At 41.6% G+C, this 21475-nt stretch overlaps 1 protein-coding gene across 1 annotated transcript; it reads left to right on the top strand.

The window, feature by feature from the left end:
• Positions 1-5340: 5340 nt before the first annotated feature.
• SENP5 (SUMO specific peptidase 5) lies at positions 5341-20249 on the top strand. Its single transcript, XM_010168028.2, has 9 exons — positions 5341-6981; positions 9969-10074; positions 10228-10375; positions 10995-11042; positions 12936-13013; positions 15688-15825; positions 17513-17596; positions 18998-19048; positions 19141-20249. Exons 1-9 carry the CDS (start codon positions 6024-6026, stop codon positions 19249-19251), a joined length of 1722 nt encoding a protein of 573 aa, XP_010166330.1. The 5' UTR covers positions 5341-6023; the 3' UTR covers positions 19252-20249.
• The last annotated feature ends 1226 nt before the right edge of the window (positions 20250-21475 follow it).

Genomic DNA, 21475 nt, shown 5'->3' with positions numbered 1-21475 from the left:
GCTGAGGGGAGCTCTGCAGGGGTGGCTGTCACAGGTGGGGTGCTGAACTATGGGGCAGGAACAGCAGAGCTCTGCTCCTCAGCTGAGTATTGGGTTTAACTAACATGCTCTCCGTACATCTGTCTCCAAACTAAACTTGATCTAGCCCAGACAAGAAGTGGATTGCCTTTGGTAACAGCCTCACATTTACTTCTGTGTGTGTCACTAACACAAGTAGGGAAGTCGTCTTTTTTCAAAGCTGCAGGAATATGTGTTTAATACTTGTGCAAATATACTGCCTTTAGCAGGCATCAGGGAGACCCTCCCAGACATGTGCAAGGACCTTGACTGAAATTTCAGTTTCTGTTCCCTTCACAGATCTTGGACAGCAAAGTCTGACAGACTTTGTTTCAGCTACTTCCATGCTTCTGGCTTGCAGAGAGGTATTTGGAAAGGAACGGACAAAGCTTGAGTGCTATTTTGCTAAAATCAGTCTGAAGCCTGAAGATTAAAAATGATTTATGTCCTTTATGCCTTACTTGTATAAAAGTAACTTCAGGCTCTTTAATCTATGATTTTTTTCTCTTTCATCACTCTGATTTGTGACAGTATTTCTCTTAAATGCTATTTTATCTGCTGTACATATCTCCACTAATCTAGTTTAGCCTAAAGGAGGATGTTTCCCTAAGTAAATTATAATAATCTCACCAGAAATAAATGTAGCAGATGTGTAGCCCACTGGGTAAGGCTGTGGGTTAGTTCTCAAAAACACGAGTTCAGAGAAGGGAAGAGACCAAAGTAACTGTACGAGTTTAAGCCTCGCAGTGTGGTAACTGAGGTCATCGGCTGCATGCTCTGCTGTGGTCCTGTGGGTTGGCAACTTTGGACTTTGGCAGTTTCTGTACAGTCTTGTGTTATAATACCTTATGTTTTGTCAAAGTGTGTTTCCTTGTTTCACCTCTGGGACAAAATGTTTGATTAACAGTTCACAGAGCTGTGCTGGGCAGGTTAGAAAAGAAAGCGAAGTGGAGATAGTTCCCAGTGCTGCCAACCTGCGTTACTTCTGCCTGTGCTAATTGAATAAATTCAGACTTCCTGACTTCATCAGCTCAGCTCTGGCCACGCTGTGGTTTGAAGAGAGACACCCTTCACCAGCTTCCTCTCTCTCTTTCCAGTTTTAGATTCTGGTTGGGGGAGGGAGGGCATCTTCTTGCACAGCATCTCCCAGCTCTCTAACCTCAGGCCTACTTTATCTTTCCTGCTTGTCTTCTGTCCTTGAGAGCCTGCCCCAGATCTCCACTGGGAAAGGCTGGGCTCCCCGGGTGTTGTAAGTACCACTGCCTCTGATGGGACAAGTGATACATGAATTACTTGTGCCCACACAAGCCCACGCTCCCAAGGCTCTCTGCTTTATTTACATTACTGATGCTCCTCCAAACAAGCTTATTTTATATTTTGAATAGCAATATTAAAATCTGGGCAGTCTGAGGGGAAAAAAAAAATAACAACCTAAGAGTTAGGAAGTGAGCTGTATTTGAATTACTCACCAGCTGCGTGTGTCTCTTGATCTGCTGGCCACACAAGACACAGCCCTGGGTCACTTGTGGTGATCTACGTATAAAGTAGCTGCGCTGCTGCAGCACCGTGGGTTTGTTCTGCATGTGTGTGGACAAAAGGTTTCTGTGGTCTGACACTTCAAATGTCAGCTAGAAACCTTTGGTTACAGTCCTGTCAGCACATTGGCTGGGTCTGCCTTTCCTGTTTCTGTGCTTTTCAGTTAAAACCCGGACTCTCTAAACATGCCAAAAATAAATAGGACTTCCAAGGATTAATTAGTGGTTAAACTGCAACAGGCTTAAAATTGGTGAAAGATGTAAATATGTAGTGTCTTTTCCAGTACTTAATTGCACTGAAGGTGACAAACTGCAACCATGTAAGTTGCAAATGGAGTGAGCTGCTAATTGTTTTAGTGAAAATATACTATGTATCTGCACTGAATTTGTTACTCAGTAGAGGATCAAGGGCATCCCGTTCCTCCTTTCCTTTTGTGTAGGTGTTCAGTGAATTTTAGGCCAGCTTTACCTCAAGTTGATACAAAGTCATGCTTGCTTATGACGTAACAGATCTCTATTCTGAAAACTGAGTGGCTCCCAAATGTTCCTAAAAGCTCAGAGTACAAAACAACTTTATAAGCAGAATCTGCCGTTAGCACAGAGCTGTAACAGTTCTGGATGGTGTTTGTCCCCTGCAAAAGGGACTCTGCCTTTTAATATTTAGTAATTTGCAGGTGGTGTATCAAACACAGATGAAGGAGTGAGGACTAATGACAGTAAGTTTCTTTCACTTATGGTCTTTGGCAGGTGTATATCTTGGGGCGTTCCTGGGTTTAAGATTTTGCTGGTGTAGTCTTGGCAGCATCCTTGAGCAGTGGAAGTGTGGCTTGTGCTAGCCAAATGATTTTAATGGTGCAAGTTCCTCGACTTCAGAGGTTTTTTATCTGTGTCAATGTATGAGGTGAAGATGTGACTTTCTCTTCAGGTTCTTAAACTTAAGGTAGTGCTTGCTTTATTTTTGGTCTTCTGTTTCTCACTTCAGTTCCTTTTTTGGTAGTGCACTTTTAAGTTGTCCTTTTGCCTTGTTGATTTTTGTTGCCAAGTAAAACCAGTAATACTTTGTAGCACTGATGGAAAAGAAGTTATTCAAGCAGCACCTTTAATTAAATATTTGCGTTTGGATTATTTTTTGTCACTCTAAGTAATATTGCTATTAGAACTAAGTGAACTGTTTCAGCTTCTAGGACTGGGATTAAGTGGTCCTTGGGGAGGCCTTTGCTTTAAAGGAATCCATACTCAAAATTGATTATGTTTGAAAAGGGAGAGGGGAGGGCAGGAAAGATTTGCTTGGATTAAATGGCTTAGTCAGACTTTTTTCCCATTTTAAGGAGAAACTTTTTTGTACAGAAAAAACTTTCAGTGTGGAGAAATAAGTGTTTGCATCACAGACAAAAATGAATTGTAAGTTATAATGTGAAACATTTTTTAATGATCTTAGTTAAAAATTAAGCAGAACAGGTGGGTAGAATAGCTTTCCTAAGCTCTTCCTTTGTTGCATTTTAAGAAGCTGGATTTCTTGATGCTGATGCACAAATGAGCTATTTTGGTTGCTGTTGCAATTGATCGCATTGAAACTGTGGCACCACTCTTGTCTCTCAGTTCATGTTTGCCTCGGGTTCTTTTTGTTGTCAGTACTTATCTTTGCTAGAATCTAGCTCAGTATTTTTCCTGCTGTAATCACTAGTTCAGTCTGCTGTGGGTGAAACAATGGCAGCCGTAGGTGTTTCAGCTCCTGCGTAATCCTCAGCTGTTCAGAAAACCAGCTCAGCCTTCTTCCACATCCCAGGCAGTGCCCATGGAAGCGGTGCTATGAGAGAGCAAGCAGAAAAGCACTGACTTCACATCATTGAGGAGTGTCCTTACAAACCAGCAGGTATATTGCACAGTTACTGGGCAAATACACGTATTGCTGAGACCCTGAGAAGCAGTGAAACCATTACCCTGATGTGCTGTGCTCTTCCAAGACTTGCCCTGTTGGCAGAAGCCCCTTGTGTACATGGTTCTGTTGAGAACACTGCGATTTAGGTGGGTTGGTTTGTTTTACCTGGATGGAATTAAGAGTGGAATAAGCTGTCCTAGCAAGGCTGTGGCTTGGCTGGTGTTAAATGGGGCCACTCAAGGAATGTTTTGTAGGTACTGTTCACAACAGACAGACATGTGGGGTTTGTAGTGTAAAAGCAGGCATAAACTGGATCTAGTGTAGAGAAATCTGCAAGTGCTAGAAGAGCAAGCATGAGAAAATTGGTGTGAGGAGATGTTATGTCTTGATTTTTATGATAACTAAGTTGTGTGGTGACTAGTGGAGGGTTATGAAAGAGCTAGACTCTTGTTGCAGTGCTTATACTGTTAAGCTGTACTGTCTTGCACATCTCTGTCAGTGGAAGTAGCCAGGTTCCTCTCTAGGTTGTAGGTAGTGAACTCTTGAGAGTTTTCTGTATGATGAGAATAGCTTACCCAAGTTCTAAATGGTATTGTTAATCCTCTCTGCGTTTCTACTCCCCTCCCACTCCTCCATTAAAAAAAAAAAAAGCCCACCTACTGTTAACATCTAAGTTGAGTAGAGTGAAAAATACAGAAGAACTTCTTAAGTGTGACTTTAAATACCTGTTTTTGCAGGTGCTTAGCATTTGTATTCATCTTTAAAGTCAAATTGTTAATGTTTTATTTCCATTTATAGGTTTCTTTATTTTCAGCTGGATGATGCCTACTCGTAATGTTAGGGACAGATGTGGCTAAGAGAAAACTCATTAGAATAGTCTGTAAATCAGAATCAATTGGTTAGAGGAGGGGAGCAAAATCCATTTCTGAACTTGAGAAAAATACAAACTTGTAAATAGCGGGTGTGATGTACTTGGTGGGACTGGGACGATTTGCATGAAACATCCTCTGTTGTGTGTGCGACTGGTGTCTTCCCTGTGTGTTTCTGAATTCTTCTACCTTTGTATTAATATTTTTAGTTATGTAGTGAAGATGTGTAGATAGTACTATGCAGACTTTACACTCCTGTGTAGTCTCAGGTGTATCCTTATTGCACACTTTGAGATACAGTTTTTTAGCAGGGAGAGGGATTTTTAAGGTGATTAACTGGTGTCCTGCATTGATGCTGCTTTGTTAATGCGAAGATAAACACTGATTATAGAAGCTGATGGTGATGTTGTTGTATCAAGTGAATGCAGAGGAAAGTAAATGTAGAGGACCCACTTCCTGAGCTAAGCTGCGTGGTTCTTTATATAGTCAGAGCATCAGAATTTCTGTGTCAGTGTGTGAATTGCTGTTCCTTTAAGGGAAAAATTTGTGTGAGCGTGTGAAGTGTCTTCAGAGTGCCTGCTAAGATTTATTACACAAGGATAGGCATTTGCTTTATATAGTGCTGATGGAGTTGGGTACCTGCACACACTTGTTGACTAACTTGGACTTCAGAGTTTTGTTTTTCAAAAGCCTTTTGCGGCAAGCTAATTAACTGTGCTTGCTCTACAACATGGATATTGAGAGAGATTCAACCTCAGGCTAGAGAGTCAGAAATTACATCTAGAGAGCGTGGGCTGGGTGAGGATTACCTGTTTATCGCTTTACCTTAAGGGAAGGTAAATGAGAGAAGAGCTGGTTTACTCACCAGAAGAGCCATTGCAACTCTTGCTATTGCATCTTTTTCCTGTTGGTGCAAGGGAGAACGTCCTAGGGAACGTGGGATTGTGTTTGGAGGATGGGTGGGATTTTAGATAGGCATGTTGCCTGAGGAATGTGCCTTAGTGTTTTGCTATTACGTTACAATCCAGATAACTCTGAATTCATTTCCCTTATTCTTTCAGCTGTTTTTCAAGATCATAATGCAGCAGAAAAATGAAAAACCGTAGAAGACATTTGCTTTGGAAAAGAAGTCAGTTGCTGGCCCAGTCTAGAAGATGGACCACTGGATTTGGGGAGCTTGGGAAATACTGCTTCCGAAAGCAATTTTTCCTAGCTAAGAAGAAAAGACAGAGTGCACAGCTGATTGTGAGCTTAAATCACAACAAACTCTACAGAAGACTGCAGTGCAGAAGGAAGGCACTTGAGCTCCAAAGCAGGTGGGCTCCTGATGTGCCTCTAAATGCAGAAACCTATCAAAAACCTACTATTGAACGACACAACTTCCCTTACAAAGCTACTGAGAGCAAAAAGATCTTGTCTCTATCGCAAAGCTGAAAGCCCATCTAGAGAAGCATTAAGAAAATTCAACAATGAATCCTTTCAGATTGAAGACCCCTTGAATGAAGAATTTGAAACTGTTGCTATTCTTAATAGCATCTCTGGCAATATCCATTATGTCTCACGTGGTACGCTGTATGGTGCTGCCTTACCTGTAAAGAAAGGTGGTTTTGTGTATAGTGGGGAGGGGAGCAATAATGGTGAGGGCAGCACAGTCCTGGTAGTTTTAAACAGCTATAAAAGGAAATGCTGTTGCAAAGGGAGTGGAATGGAACTTGTGGCCCCTTGACAACTATAAAGAAGTCCAAATTTAACCATCATACTGTAAAAAAGAGATCTTTATTTATGATGCATAAGAAACTTTCTATGTTTAGGTTTTGGTGTAGAATTATAAAATCCCCGGAACTTCGAGCAAGAGGCAAAAACTGCAAATTGAGAAAAATCAAGCCAAGGTGGGTGGAGAAAGTTACAAGGGCCCATCAAGAAACGCTCCGGCAGGTTTTTGAAAGTGGATTGTGCAATTGGCTTTCCTACTGGAAATCTAAAAGTAACTGTCTTTGGAACTGGTACAGCTTATCAGATATGAACAATAATACACCCAAATCTTTGAGTGAGGAGAACGAAATTTGTGCACCTGAGATCTGCCATGCTCGGGGTGTGTTACCATGTGCTGAGCCCTGCTCTGAAGAGCCAGAATCCGGAGGGCAGGATGGCAGTGCGGATGCTGTCCTGCCAGAACTGCATGCTAGAGCTTCCCCGGAGGCAGAGACCTTGTACGAGGTGGAGACCAACGGGGCTCTGGCAGAGAATCATTGCTCTGACATTTTCTTCTCCGTGACAGCAAAAGAAATTGCTGTTTCAGGTCAAGATGATGCAGAATCGGATGAGGTTATGGGTGTAGGTGGAATGATACTGTTGCAGTCCTCCTTGCAGGATTCTGATGTCAATGACAATTTTGGAAGTGGACCTTTATCCATGGAACTGGCACAAAATGAGGATGACTCTAGCCAAATGGAAGTAGAGGGCTCCTTAAACCTGGACCTTTTTAGTGCAAAGTTACTAGATCACCCTTACTGTAAAAGTCCTCTTGAGGAGCCTTCAGCAGAAAGCACAGGACTAAAATCAGGAACTCGGAAGGGAGGCAAAAGGAACAGTCAGAAAGCTTCCCGGGTGGCTGACGAGCAGCTGGCAACGTGGCTTTGTGGTATACCTTTTACATATCTTAGGGCTTCCAGGAGTTCCTGAAAACTGCTGGATGTAGCATGGAGTTACACGTTGCGTTAATTCCTTTATTAGAATGGTTTCTTACTGTGAATTGTAAAGGGTGCTTAGCGTAACACTTAATGAAATGAGGCTGCAAAGGGGAGAGCTGCATGAAGGAAGGACGAATCAATGCTTCGCTGACGAGCTGTTCTGAGGCATAGCTGAACGGTGCCTCTGCTTCTTTCGTTTTAGAGAATGCAATGTAATTTAACTGGAATCGTTGTGAAAAATTGTTGATAGACATTTTAAATGTCTTGGATCATGTGGTTTCAGAAAATGATATGGGGTTAAAACTTCCAGTTTTTTAAATGCTTGACAATGATTACTCTTAACTTGATTTTCAAAAATCTGTAGTGTTCTAATACTTCCTTCTAGTCTTATCCTGTCTCCTCTTGCTTTGTCTTAGTCTGAAACTAAATCGCATAATGAATCTCAGATTTTAATAGCCAAATATTGTTCATTGTCACTTAGTTTTCTCTACAGTTGTTCATGAAGTAGGCTTGATGAATCTTATTAGACAATATTTTTTAAAAAGGCAAAACTGGTCTTGGCAAAGGTTAAGCAAAAAGGCTTTGGAATTTTTTTTACTGAATGCTGAGCATGCAGTATTTGATAGTCTCTCTCTAAAGAGGAACATGGTAAAAATAGCAATTGGTGTCTTATTTATGTATAGCAGCATACTGTACACATCGTAAGGAGCGGTAAGCTGACACGTTGTGCCACCTAGTACCATTGATAAAATGTTAAAGCTCAGTCATGTTCTTATTTGGAGAAATTGGCTTCATAGATTCTTATAAACCTGAAGCTGTTGTCAACTAGTGTTAAAGGGGTTGTTTAGTTTGACGTGCTCTGATTTTTATACCCACCTTTTTGTCCTTCAGTTTTGTCATTGCAAAACATGAAGAAGGAGACATTGAGCCTCAAAAGATGAGTTAGCTTTCCACATCCACAAGTTAGTGCGGGTTGTGTCTCTTTATGACTGGCTTGACAAGGACAGACGCTATGTGAGAAATTGAGAGAAACTCTGGTACCACAGACAGAGTTCTTGTCTGTTTAGGAGCATTGTTAATAATTAACAGCACCCTAAAAGATACTGCTAGCCTGGCAAGAGTCCCTGGGGTACATGCGTGAGGGAGATGTGTTAGGAATGCTCTCGGGTTTTGAATTTCTCTGCAGCAGCTGAACTCGGATGTTAATGGGCTGCGATATTTAGTGCTTTCTGATGTGCTATTGGGTATCAAACAGAGCTCCAGGGTAAATTCTGTTCATGAGGGGTGCCTGATCTTGCACCAGGTCTGAACTTTGTATTTTCCTCCTTGGGTTATTCAGTTACACCAGCCCAAGTGAGTTCAGAGTCTAGCTAGAGGTCTCTTGGAGCTCCACTGCTGTTAGTTGTAACTACAAGAACAATCCTTCCTCTGGGTCTATTAATAAAAAGCTTTTAAAAAATTTATATATGACAAGAGAATAAGGTACACTTATGAGCCCCATGCATTGTCCCTCTAGACTTCTAGATAGAGTGAGAAATATCCTCCCTGTCACAGTCTACTAAGATGTGAGGGATAAAAGTTGTTAGGCAAGTGTGTGGCAGAGTTGGGAGGAAGCTTATCTTCCTGTGAAGAATGCTTCCTTATTGTCAGTTCTCACTCTTCAATCCTCCCTTCTCTCTGTCACACATCCCGGTGTGCTTCTTGCTCTATCTCCACTGCTTTTCTCATATCTTTGAGGTTTTTTCTTGGTTTCTCTCCTTTGTTTTTTTTTATTAATTTACTGCTGTTCTGTCACTTTTTTCTGTCAGGTGTTTCTCTCGTCTTGCTTCTTCCCATCCTGATCTTTGAAAGTTTCCAGGGAACATTGTTAAAGCCTTAGTGAGCAGAGAGCTAAACATGCACTGCACTGTCCAGTGATGCTGTCTGCTGTCGCACCCAGGCCTGAGAAGAGTCCTGGAGTTTGGGTTAGTGCAGTTTCCCTGGGCTCTGATCTCAGATCCAGCTTTCTGTACACAGAACATGTGTTTTCTGCTGCATTTGAAAATTCACTTTTTGAAAGCTGGACAGCTTGGTCTTTTTTTCTCTTATTCACTAATAAGTAAGTGTTGAAATCCTGGTTTCCATTCTCTTTCATTCTTGAAGTGGTTTTGTATGCTTAACTGGGATTTATTTCTCCACTGTTCCAGTCTTGTGTCTGAGGGGAAAAAAAAAAAAAAAGTATTTCCTAGGTTTTTTAATTCCTCCAACATTCATCTTTTCATTATTTCCTAGTTAATATCTTTTGCTTCTGGTCTTTTGGTTGCCCAGTGCTTTCCCAGACAATGGCAGGCTGACATGGCTCTCTGTGTCACCTTAAATGTCATCCCTAGGATACAAGGGTAAATGAGTTACACTTGCTGAGAGTCTGTCTGGTGTCTTTTCTGTTTACTATGGTGGCAGCAGAGAAACTGAACAGACTGAAAACACTCTGCCAGCCAGGGCTGCTTACATTGGAGGCGAGTAATTCTGCATACTGTAAGGACAAGATACTGGGTTTGCAGTGAAAAGTGTTGCAGAAACTGATGGCTTTTTACATTGCAGTAAAATTATTTAAGATGCTAACTGAAATAGGCAGGGGGATGGATTCTCCTCGTAGCACTGGTATAAATAGTTTGATGTAGATATATGTGTATATGGCAAGAATGGTGTCTGATCTCTTCCTGTAAAACTGAGTGATCAGATTCTTGCTTTTTTTTATTTTTGTCCTCCTTCCCCTCTCCCTGCTTTTATTTAATGTTGCCAATTTGAGCTTCATTTTCTTAAATATATGCTTGCCATGTGTGGTGCTGTGTGTTGGTTGGGTGCAGAATGGTTGTTGCTCATACTTGGAAGAAATGAAGTCATGAACTCTGAGGGTTTTTTACATGTTTGCACTTTTATTTTTCTGGTATATTTAAAGGATTCCTAGATGAAGTTATGAAGAAATATGGCAGTTTAGTTCCACTCTGTGAAAAAGATGTCATGGGAAGATTAAAAGAAGTCTTTAATGAAGATTTCTCTCATAGGTGTGTAGCAGTATCAAATTCTAGACTTTGTGAAGGACAAATTGCTTGCATTGCTACTGCATGCTCCATGTCTAACACCTAACAGAACAGAAGTCCATTTGATATGGCCTTGACTTATTTTTTTTTTTCCCCACTTTTTCAATCCTGTTTTAGAAAACCTTTTATCACCAGGGAAATAATGAAGTATCGGGAAAAACATCCAAAAACCTCCACTTGCAATTTCCGGGTCTTCTATAATAAGCACATGCTAGATATGGATGATTTAGCTACACTGGAAGGCCAGAACTGGCTGAATGACCAGGTCAGAGATGTGTGGTGTTTATGTGCTTCCTTACCCCTTTTTAGCCCTTTTATATTAGGATATCAGTTGTCACCTTCTGCTGCATTATCGATGGACTATACTTACTTTACACTTGAGAAGTAAAAGAAGTGGTGAGCAGCTATAATAGCAGTTACAAGTCTGGAAGACAAGAGGTGTCACAACTAAACTGTTTCCTTTTGAAGAAATGAAGTTGCACTATTTTGAGAAAATAGTGCCTACCCATAGAGGTTTTAGCATCTCTTGCCATCCCCAAGCTTGAGCAGATTACAAGAACAGCAGAGAGAAGCAGCAGACTGTGGCCCACAGCCAAAAAACCAAGAAGGCTGCAGTGCCCAGGGCATGCACCAGTAGACTTAAATTGAATTAAACTGCATTTCAAATTGAGGCAGACTTCAAGCAGCCAGTTACAGTCTCTCTCTGGGCCAAGCACTATTAGTTCCAGAGCACTTGTCCTTCAGACTACAGCAAAATGTTACTATAATTGCTCACCTCCTTCTTGCTGCTTCAAGTGTGAAGAGTCCTGCGTTTTATGGGAACTTGTGCATTTGGGTTTTACAAAATTTTTCTGTACGTATTCAATATTTATTAACTTTTACAGATAATTAACATGTATGGTGAACTCATAATGGATGCAGTCCCTGAAAAGGTGAGGGGTTTTGTTATTATGCAAATGTACCTAATGAGAGATTGAGAGGGAAGGGTGAAACATTGAATATTTCAGATACAGAATTGAGATTTAGCTCAATGATGTTCTGAGTGGTTTCATTGTAGTTTTTTGCTATCTGCTGCTCAAATTTCCTTCCTTCCTTGTGCTAAAATACAGTTTTCAGTGCTGTTGCTCTTGTTTCAGGATCTTATTGGATTAGCTCTGCAGGTGTTTTTTCTGGTAGCCTGATGTTACTGATGTACCTGTAGAAGACAGTTGCCCTGTTTTCACCCATCCCACTCTCCTTTCTCCATTAGAGGTTTCTGTCTCCAGCTTATCTGCTTCTTTATCTGTGCCCTTGCTCTCCAGTCTGGTGTTTCAGCTGAAATTTCTGATGAAGACGGATTTCTGCTGAGATGACAAACCATGAATGGTAGCATCTGAACCATGCACATGTGCTGCTTGTGCTCACCCGCCCACCGCGCAGCTGTGGGGGCCGTAACAGCTCACACTGTGTCAGCTGCCTGCCTGGTGAATGTGAATTGATGCAGAGCTGCTTGGTTCCTCAGCACTGTTGACTCTGCAGGACTCTTTGGTTTGTGCATCCTCAACAGAATGCTTAGTGCTTTCCAACTGCAGTGTCTAACTGTTGGTGGCAGTTGGAAAAAAGAAAGGGGAAAAAAAAATCAGGAAAACAACCCCCCCCCCTTCTGTGACTAAATTTGCAGCAGTGGCAATTATAAAAAGCCATCTGTTTATTAGTAGAGCTGAACAATTTTCAGGTGAGACCACAAAGGAAAAACCAAACAAAGCCATTTTTAGATGAGCTCTGCAGAATGTAACTCTTAAAAATCTTCAAACTCAGAAGAAAGCGCGTTGTTGCTTTGATTGGTGGTGATGGTGATTCTTCATTAGTATTCTCTGTACTTCCTGAGTGTGTGCTGGGGTTGTGGTATTGGAGATTGTATCTGTTTGCTTGTGTCTGCTTTTTCTTCATAGTGCATAATTGAAATCCTCATGGGAGATTTTGTGCTGGTACCTCAGAATGTGGTTTGAAGTCTGTTGGCATAGCTAATGGGTGTTAGACTGTGTTTTCAGATGCTGAATTCTCTAACTTTTTTTTCCAAGTAATAACTCAAGCCTTCTACCACCTCTACACTAGCAGAATTATTAAAAACAGATGTTGCAGATTTCCATTTGTATTAATCTGTTCCTGTAATTGCAAGAAGCTAAGCACAGGGAATAATAGTGTTAACCTGGAGCTAAATAATTTTTTTTAACATAAGCCTGCATTTTTTGCCATAAATGTAGGTTTTTAGTTACAAAATAGATGTGGTATAAATTAAAAATGTTTTTAAATAGCAGAATATTGTTTTTGTCTGGAGCTGGTCATAGTAGCTGAATACAAATGACCGTGTTGTTGGATTAAATCTCATAACTGTTTTGATTTTTTTTTTTTTTTTTTGAGTCTCAGAGCTTCCAGCAACTAAAGCCAAAAGTTACTCCCTTCTCTACCACCCCCACTTTGCCAGTCCAATGTTCTCTTCCTTAATGACAAAAACTGTAACTCCTTATCCTGGTGTTTTTCTCCCAAGTCCATCCCCAACAAAAAATTAAATGTGATGTGCCTGGAGATACAAAAGTGTAAATATAAATGCTGCAGTGGCTCACATCATATGTTATAGGGAAATAAGGCTTGCTTTATTTGCTTGCTGAAAACCAGCATTAGTTTAGGCTTGGCAAAGCCTCTGTTTGTCCCTACTGGGGTTCTATTCTAAACCTGCATTAAATATTGCCTCATTACAAGTTGTTTTGTATAAATTATCCTGGGGGAAGGGGAATGACTGTGCATGAAGATTTCTGTGCTCATTCCTCCTCTCTCTCTTTTTTTAGGTTCATTTCTTTAACAGCTTTTTTCATAGACAGCTCGTAACCAAAGGATATAACGGGGTAAAACGATGGACTAAAAAGGTATCCTTCAACTCCGTGTCATCAGTGCTCTGGTTCTTTTGGGCTGGGTTGAATCACTAACTTAAAACTGGGTTACAACGTGTTATCTGCTATCTACAAAATGATGTGTTTGCAAAGGAGCTATGCAAAGTGAGGAGAGGTTAATAAAAATAACAGGATGGAACTACTCAAGTTAGTATGCTTATGTTGTGAAAATGTACTTTGAATGGCTTCATCTTCAGTGGTAGGTTATCTCTTTGTGTATGTTCAAGCAAGCTTTTAATTTAGCTGGAAGAAATGTCTCTTACTGCTCCTGACAGTGCCAGGTACGCTAATCTACAGGAGAGCAGACTTAATTCTGCTTCTTCCTTTTATCTCCAACTGGGATTGTTTGATAAAATGAGATTGTTACTCCTGGGTAACACATACACATACTAGAAAGCAGAAATTGGAAACCCATGGTGAATAAGCCAAACTGTTGTTAGCACGACAAGAACAGAATTCACTTTTCCAGAACCCATACCGGATCATGGGCTTTGATGTTTTCTGAGGTAGCCAATGCAAAGGGCAGTGCTCTCTCTTCTCTGGGAACATTTGTCCTTTCTAATATGGGAGATGAGGCAAGACTAATCAAGGACCATGTTTGAATGTATGATCTTTCTGCAGAAGCACTTAAATAGCACACGTCTGTGAAATGCTAGAGACGAACTCATTATCCAAATATAAAATCTATTCATATAATTTATTAAAATCTCTTTAAAGAAAGACTGAATATTGGTGCATAATATTCCCAGTTTTTTTTAATGTTCTTTTTCTCCAGCAACTCAAGTTTTGCAAAAACCCCAAAATTGAAGGTGGTTTCTGAAAGCAAAACCTGCATTCCTGTTGCTGTTGAGAAGGGACCAGATGAGAGCAGGACAGTTGTTGAGACATTTACACTTAAATTCCTGAAGAATCTCTAAAGCAAGAATGAGAACTAGGCAATTTCTGTTGGAAGGATTTGGTAGACTGCTTCGTCCTGCAATGTGCAATTAAGGGGAGCTTGTTTCTGCTTTTTAAACACACCCAACTATTGTACTAGGTTTCATGAATGTGCTCTCCTGGGATACAGGAGGCCAGAGCCTAGAAGGACATACTCTTCTGCATCAGCTGCAGTGGTTTCAAAGCTCCTGTTCATGTCTGTCCTTTCTGGCCACCAATCCGACTGGCCTTCCTGCTTTGATCCACTGTCATGTCAGCTAGCTGACTCTGCACTGTCTCAGCCAAGCGAATCTAGGTTGCCACCATTCTTTCTGTACGTCAGGTCTTAACTAAAGACCCATCCAGATTTTGGCTGCCTCTTTCCACTCTTCTGCTACAGGTTTGCACGCCTGGCCTGCAGCAATCCCACAATTGGGGTCGCATGAGGACTCTTGGGTTTAGCATGGCTCTGCTGTTGCTGGACGTCACAGAAGGTGGAATTCATTGCTCTTAGTCCACTTTTCCTTTGTGGGCTGGGCTTGCTGCTGGCTGACATCTCTGCTTCTTTCCAAGAACGGTGGATCCTTGTGTAGCGAGTGTGCTGTCATCTGGTCAGGAAGCAGTTTCTGCAAGTGGGAGCAGGGACCATCGATGCTTGTGACAAAAGTACTGTTGGGAGCAAGGCTCAGCTGATAACTGCTGTGGATGCTCTGACCTTTTTGTGCCTTCAGCTTCCCACTGCTACTCAAAAAATACACTTTTCTTTCCTACAAATGACCTGCCTTCACCAGTAGTGCAGCAATTATGTACTGTTCAAATTGCACAGCGCTTAAAAAAAAAAAAAGCAACATAGAAGTCTTCCCACAGAATGAGTTCATTTAGTTCAGTATTCTATTTTTACTTATTTTCTGGACTGTACCACCAAAAACCCAGCAATTAGACAACCGTTTCAAGAGTTGCTGGGAGAAGGAAGATCATGAAAGGCCCTGGCTTGACTAGCTTCCAAAAGCATAAGGGCTCATCTGCCACACAGACACCGGGGGTGTTGTATCTGATCTACTTGTTCTGTACTCAAAGACCTTCTCCCTTGTTTGCTTGCCTGTGACCACAGTACATCTGCTACAAAGTTAAGTTCAAGAAAGGATGAATCTGCTCTGTCTTCACTCCCTCCCTTCTTCTGCTCACCAAAGCATCGTGCAGTCTTTCTCTGCCTTCCCCTGACAAAGTTGCAGAGCCTGTATTAAGGCAGAGAGAGTCAAACTGCACCAGCTTGCTGGTTTTGTGGGGTGTCTGTAATCACAACTGCTTCATCTGTCACCTATCCACGATGCAGCTCTGATAGAAATCAGTGGTGTTCATAGGGGAGGAGTGTCATTACTGAAAATATGTAGCTAACCCAAATTGAAGCTTGACTGCATTACCATCATTACTTAAGAAATCCCACTTTGATGCAGATGTTAAAGTGTAACGTGAACCACTTTTGCCACAAGTACAGTGGTGACTAACTGGTACTGTACAGTGCTCCTTAGCCACTTTCTGGGCTGTAACTGTATTTTTGTGCATGCTAATAAGTTGTGTATGAGATACACATGAGGAATGTGTTGGAAGAGGGGAGGATGAAAAAGAAGACTTCAATTAGGGGGTGGTGGAGAGGAGACTTAGGTACAATTAATCTCTTGCTTTGCAGTGTTGTGCCTGTGGAATTCTCTCTAATGTCTGTTGTTCTTCTTGCCAGGTGGACTTGTTCAAAAAGACTCTATTGTTAATTCCCATTCACCTGGAAGTCCACTGGTCCCTCATTACTGTGAACATCCCCAATCGAATTATTTCATTTTATGATTCCCAAGGCATTCATTTTAAGTTTTGTGTAGAGGTAAGAGTGACAGCTGTGTCTGCAAAGTTTGAACTGTTTTCTTAAACAAACCACCCCTCTGTTTTCTGTTCAGCCTTAAACTTTAAATGCATTGTGTCTCTTGTTGTCCTGCCATGTATGAAATGAGAATCAGCTTGTCCTGCTGAGGAGTCTGAAGCACAGACCTCAAGGGTCACACCAGAGCTGGGAGTTGGGGTCAGATTGCCTGTTGTCTAATTAGTCTGACCGTGTAATTGGCATACCTTTTGTGGCTGTATCTTGTCACTCCCACAAAAAGCAGGGGCTCGAAGCCAAGTGCCCTAGGGAAGCAGGCTAGCCAGAAGGAGAGTAAAGGCAGTTCTTTCAACTGCTAAGGGACGTGTGTTTAGGAAATGATAAATTGTGGTCCTTTCTGGGGGAGGTTGCCTGGGTGAGAGAACAAGACTGAAGATGCTGTAGTGTTGCCCAGTGGGGTTTGCATGTTACTGTGCTATTAACAGCGCGATGCCTTTTTACTCTGTCTGCATTGGTACGAGGTGTGTGCCTCTGATTATAACCCAGCAACCTTTCAGTGCTGCAACCTGAACACTGGAGTTAAATTATCAGTCTTCCTGGTAAAGAACAGCCAGGAAATTTTTTGCTGGGAGTAGCAAATTGTAATAACCCTCTTACAAAAGCTAATTTTGTCAACTTAATTGCTTGCTTGATGCAGCAGCCCTCTACTTTTAACTGTGTGTAGTTGTTGGCTTACAAAAGAGTAGTAATTATTGTACCCAGGAGAGTTCCCAACTAGGACTTCTGAATGAAGATACTAGTTTCCTACTGGCATTTGCTAAGGATGAAGCTAATGTTTGTTCTGGGAGTGAGAGATCTTATGCTCTCCAGCTTCTGAACTTGCAGCGTAAACCAGGGGTCCCTCTCAGTAGCCTTACAGTCTCTCCTGCAGTCTTGCAATGTGGCCTCTCCCATTTGGCAAGGTATTTGCACTTAAATGTCTCACAAACATGAGACACTTTTATTCCCACCCTTTCTAGGAGAAGGAGGGGCCAATACCCAAAACTCCACTGTGATCCATCCACTGAGGTGAATGTTAGTGTGCTGAAATGTGTTTAAATTTGCTATAAACCACCAGCCTGTTTACAGAGAAGTAGAAGGATTTGCTTAACCTAAGACCATAGGCTCATTTATCTTGCTTCCTTCCCTTCCCTTGTGTCAGACTATTTTTTCCTGTATGTCACTAAAACTCTCCCTGGAGCTTTGTTGATTAGCTGCAGAACTTAAAGCTTTTTGGATTGAGATTCAGGCAGGAAAATGCTCTCGTATTGAATGTAAGGGCCGTGGTGTCAGCCAAGCAAGCCAGGAGAGAGCACATGCCAGACTGCACTGTGTGTCTGCATGTCTGACAGCACTCTGACTCGGTGTCTGAGTGCCACAGCTAATCTAGTATTAAGAATACTGGTGTTCAGTGGGGCTGAGGGGTATTACAGCTCCCCTTGATAAACCAAAATGAGCCTTGATGGTAGAAGGCACAGTACCCACCAGAGTTCATGTCTTTACCTCTAGATCTGACCTCAGCTCCTAGTGCTTAATGCTGACCTGAAATTTGTCCTCATTGGCAAAAGGATACCAGTAAAGACGTCAATGTCTCTCTCCTGTTCTTTAGCTAGTAAATAATATTGTTGCTTTTTTTCCCCTTTCCTTTTTAAAGAATATTCGAAAGTATTTGCTGACTGAAGCAAAAGAGAAGAATTGTCCCGAGTTTCTTCAGGGTTGGCAGACTGCTGTAACAAAGGTAAATGGCAGCGCTTCAAGCTCTGGAGTCTGACTTTCTGGGAGATTTTAGGAGGCTGCTTCTAAACCCATATATTTGTACAAGTAGTAAATTGGTTTATGCTGACCACATGAAGGGTGGTAGAAGCGACACAGGTGGTTACACATGGGAATTAGAGCTCTGTCACTCATTCAGCTCCCAGCAGGTCTTTAATACTTTCTGCAAGTGACTTGGTGATCTGAGCCTAATCTCTGGACAATTAAATATCCGTGCAGCAAAATCTGTACTGGTGCCTGTGTTAGCACAAGGTCAAGGACTGAAAGAGCTGGAGACTGAGCTTCCTCACTTCTCCTGAAAGGACTGTTCTGAACTATGCCAAAAGGATGGAATTTGGTGAGGGAGGGAAAAGGCTAATGCTGCTACTGCCTATATTTTATATATGCTACAGATGGAGGGCTTTGGTCTCCAGGGCTGCTTGTGGCACATCATTACGTTTGATCACAAGTAAACAAAGTCTGGCAACAATAAAAGGGAATAACTTGTGTGTGCTGTAAAGGAGGGAATATGAATTGCATAGCCATCCCATAATGGCTCCAAAGATATAAAACGGGTCATTGCACACTAGACACACTCCCAACAGTTCCTTCCTTGCACAGGATTATTTTTAGATGCTGATACAATGATGAAATTATTCCTCTCTGCACTCATGCACATACTGTGCAGTCAGAATTTGTCCTTCTGCATTCTGTGTGGTAGAAGATCTGGGAGTTGAGGAAAAATAATTACCTTTCCTCCTCAAGAGCCAGAGGCATAGCAACACTAGTGAGTGGAACTTTTTATCTCCACGTATCAAAGTTGAGCGTGTTTGAAGAAATAGCAAAGTTTGAAACATCTCATTTGAGACTGCCTCGCTCAGCCCTGTTGCCTGACAATGTACCACCCACCCTTCATGCTCTTTGAGACCCACTAGTGTGGTTGGGGGAGGAAACACCCTGCCGGTAGCATGGGTGCTGAGAGTAATCTTCCTCTAGGCCTGTGTGACTTTGCTGATATAGTTTGGTCCTGTGTAAAGCAGATAATGCTGTACAAACATTTATTTAAACTAATTGAGAAGCTGTTCTGTGTAGGTCACTAAAAGAAAATAAACTTGAAAGAAAGATTTGTAATTTGTTTTCTGTCCTACACTATATATTTTTCTAAATGTTAGGTGTTATTTTAACAAGGTGTTGAGTGTCACCTTGCAAAAGTTGGGATCAGAATAAGTCATTACAACTGCAGTTTCTAGTGCTGCAGAGCAACTAGCTCTGAGAACAAGATACCTGATGGTTTTACTGAATTTCCTTTTGGACTTTAAGGAGGACTTAGAGAATAAAAGGATAAATAAAGATCTAATAAGTCTCTTCTTGTTTCTTTTCCTTTTAGTGCATTCCACAACAGAAAAATGACAGTGACTGTGGGGTTTTTGTGCTCCAGGTAAGAATACTGCTTTTTAAAAATCAGTGGCCAGTATTGTTTTTACAGTAAATGTCCTTTTTTTTTCAATCAAGCCTTTTCCTTTTCCTCAGTACTGCAAGTGCCTCGCCTTAGACCAGCCTTTTCAGTTCTCCCAGGAAGATATGCCCCGAGTGAGAAAAAGGATTTACAAGGAGCTGTGTGAACGCCAGCTAATAGACTAATAAAATGCAGCCAACCTAATTTCTCTGGCATTTCTGACAAGTTGCAGCTGGTGTTTGCATACTTGAATTTCTGAAAACTTCCGTGAATTTTGAGCGATACTCAGCTGAGTGGTGTGGCCACTGTTGTTACCTCAATTTTTTGACAAGCTCTTTAACTGGCAGAACATAACAAGAGCTGCCGTAAAATATTCCTTATGTCAGTTTGGTTCTCTTATGTTCTTTCCTGTATTTAATATTTATTATCTCAGCATGCATATAGGCAAAGCATGCAACTAAAACCATGAAACTGTAGATTTGGTGCACCTTTGAGATGTAGCTAGAAGTGACAAATACAGGTGATTTTGTCTGGAAACATAAAGATGCATGATATGTTTTCTGATGCAATAATGCTTTGAATGTACTAAAAAAAAATCAATGCCATAAAAAGAACAGCTAGAACCTGTTTGATAGTTCCATTGTCCCTGTTGTGGCTGTATAATCCTGAATTACCACTTTTTAGGGTGACTGAACTCATCTACAGGTTTAATTTGTGGAGACCCCTTTTTTAAATAGTTCAAGTTGCTAATAAAGATTGTTCTGTTAACACTTATCCAGCTGTCATTATCAGCCTGTCCCTGTAGATAAAAAGCAGCTTTTGCACAAATAAAGCTTCAGCACTTGTCTGTATAATAAAAAGTACAAAGGTGTTCGGTCAGTCAGATTGATGGTATGTTCCTATATGCTGCAGAAGTCTCCATGATGTGTCTGTTCAGAAGAATTACAAAGCTGGCCCTGAAGAGTCACAGCTTAGATACTAAGATAAACTCCTTGGCTGTAACTGTTTAAGTCTCGGATGGCTTTGGGTCATTTTTCAGTTCCAAGATACGCAGTGAAATGTACCATTTCAGCATCTCTCCTTTCAGCTCTGTCTTCAAATGAATTCCTGTCAAGCTTGTCGTGTTTAACCTCCCATCGGCTTTTGCCTTTGTTCAAATATAAATTAATTCATTTCTGTTGCATCTGCTGTCTGATTGTCTCAAACATCCCTAGTTTTGTTTGCGTTCAGTAGCACCCATGGGGCTGACTGGGACTAATGGCACTTGTGGTGGGTGCTGTACAAACACAACAAGATTATGTCATTCTGCTCCGGGGGGTGGGAGGCTGTGTGGCCAGCAATGAACTTTGCCGCGTTGTTGTACTGGGCAGGGATAAGTGAGAGCAGTGGATCTTGAGACTTTTGGGTTTTTTGCCTTGATCTGTAAACTGTGATGTGCTGTGTGCTGAAGAGAGCTAGTTTTGTTTGAAGAAACCATTGTTTGGGGCTGCCACACCAGCAAATGTCTTTGCTGTGTTTTTCTGCCAGATAAAGGAGTGAGACCAGAGGAAAACTATTTTCAGTGCTAAACGTCATCTGTTGTACAGCTTCACTTTGTATCTGTCTGTAGACCTGACTTCTGATGGAGGAAAACCTCTTTGAGTTCCTGTCTTGCAAATTAATTCAGGCTTGAGCTAAACCAGGTGCAAATCCCTCCTAGATTACAGGAGGGAGCAGGGAGAAGCGAGGGAGGACCAAGTGCAGTCAGGCCAGGAGGTGGAAGCTTGTGGATGCTTTGTTGTGCTAGAGAAGGAGGTTCTGCAGTATCCTCATGTGTTCCCACTTTCACTTGTTGGCAGCTGGCAAGGACTGGCTTAATTTAGCAAGATAAGAAAGACCTTAAATACTTGGTTACATAATTTAAACAAGGAAATTATTGAGTCAGAAAGAACCTTAAGATCCAGACTGGCTAAACATACATTTACCCATTGTATGGTGCAGAGCAACCCACAGCACATGGTTTCTTTGTGTTTCCCTGAAGTGTTATTGATGCAAACATCAGCATCCTCTTGGGGCAAGTGACTGTGAGGAATGGAGGGTGATTTCCAAGAAAACTGAAACTTGGGATGTAGTTTCTCCAGTGCCAGGGTAGAACCTGTAAGCTAGTGCTGCAATTCTCATCTTCTCCCCCCACTGCTATCACGTGAATGGCACAAGTGCTTATGGGGCCATGTGGACTGATGCAGGTTAAAACTAACCCAGCCAGAGGACTGTTCTTAACCCAGAGGACAGAGTTCTCACCTCAGTGTAACTTGTCACCGAGTGCACATACTAGCATGAATGAAGAGGGAGAATTGAGTGGCCAGGAGGAGACATGAAAGCAGTGCCAGCTTCAGGTGCATGCAAGCGAAGCTGTATTTTCAAGCAAAT

The sequence above is a fragment of the Antrostomus carolinensis genome, unplaced genomic scaffold (assembly GCF_000700745.2).
Source record: "Antrostomus carolinensis isolate BGI_N321 unplaced genomic scaffold, ASM70074v2 scaffold9225, whole genome shotgun sequence".
Lineage (NCBI taxonomy): Eukaryota > Metazoa > Chordata > Aves > Caprimulgiformes > Caprimulgidae > Antrostomus > Antrostomus carolinensis.
This window is presented reverse-complemented; position numbering and strand designations above follow the sequence as displayed.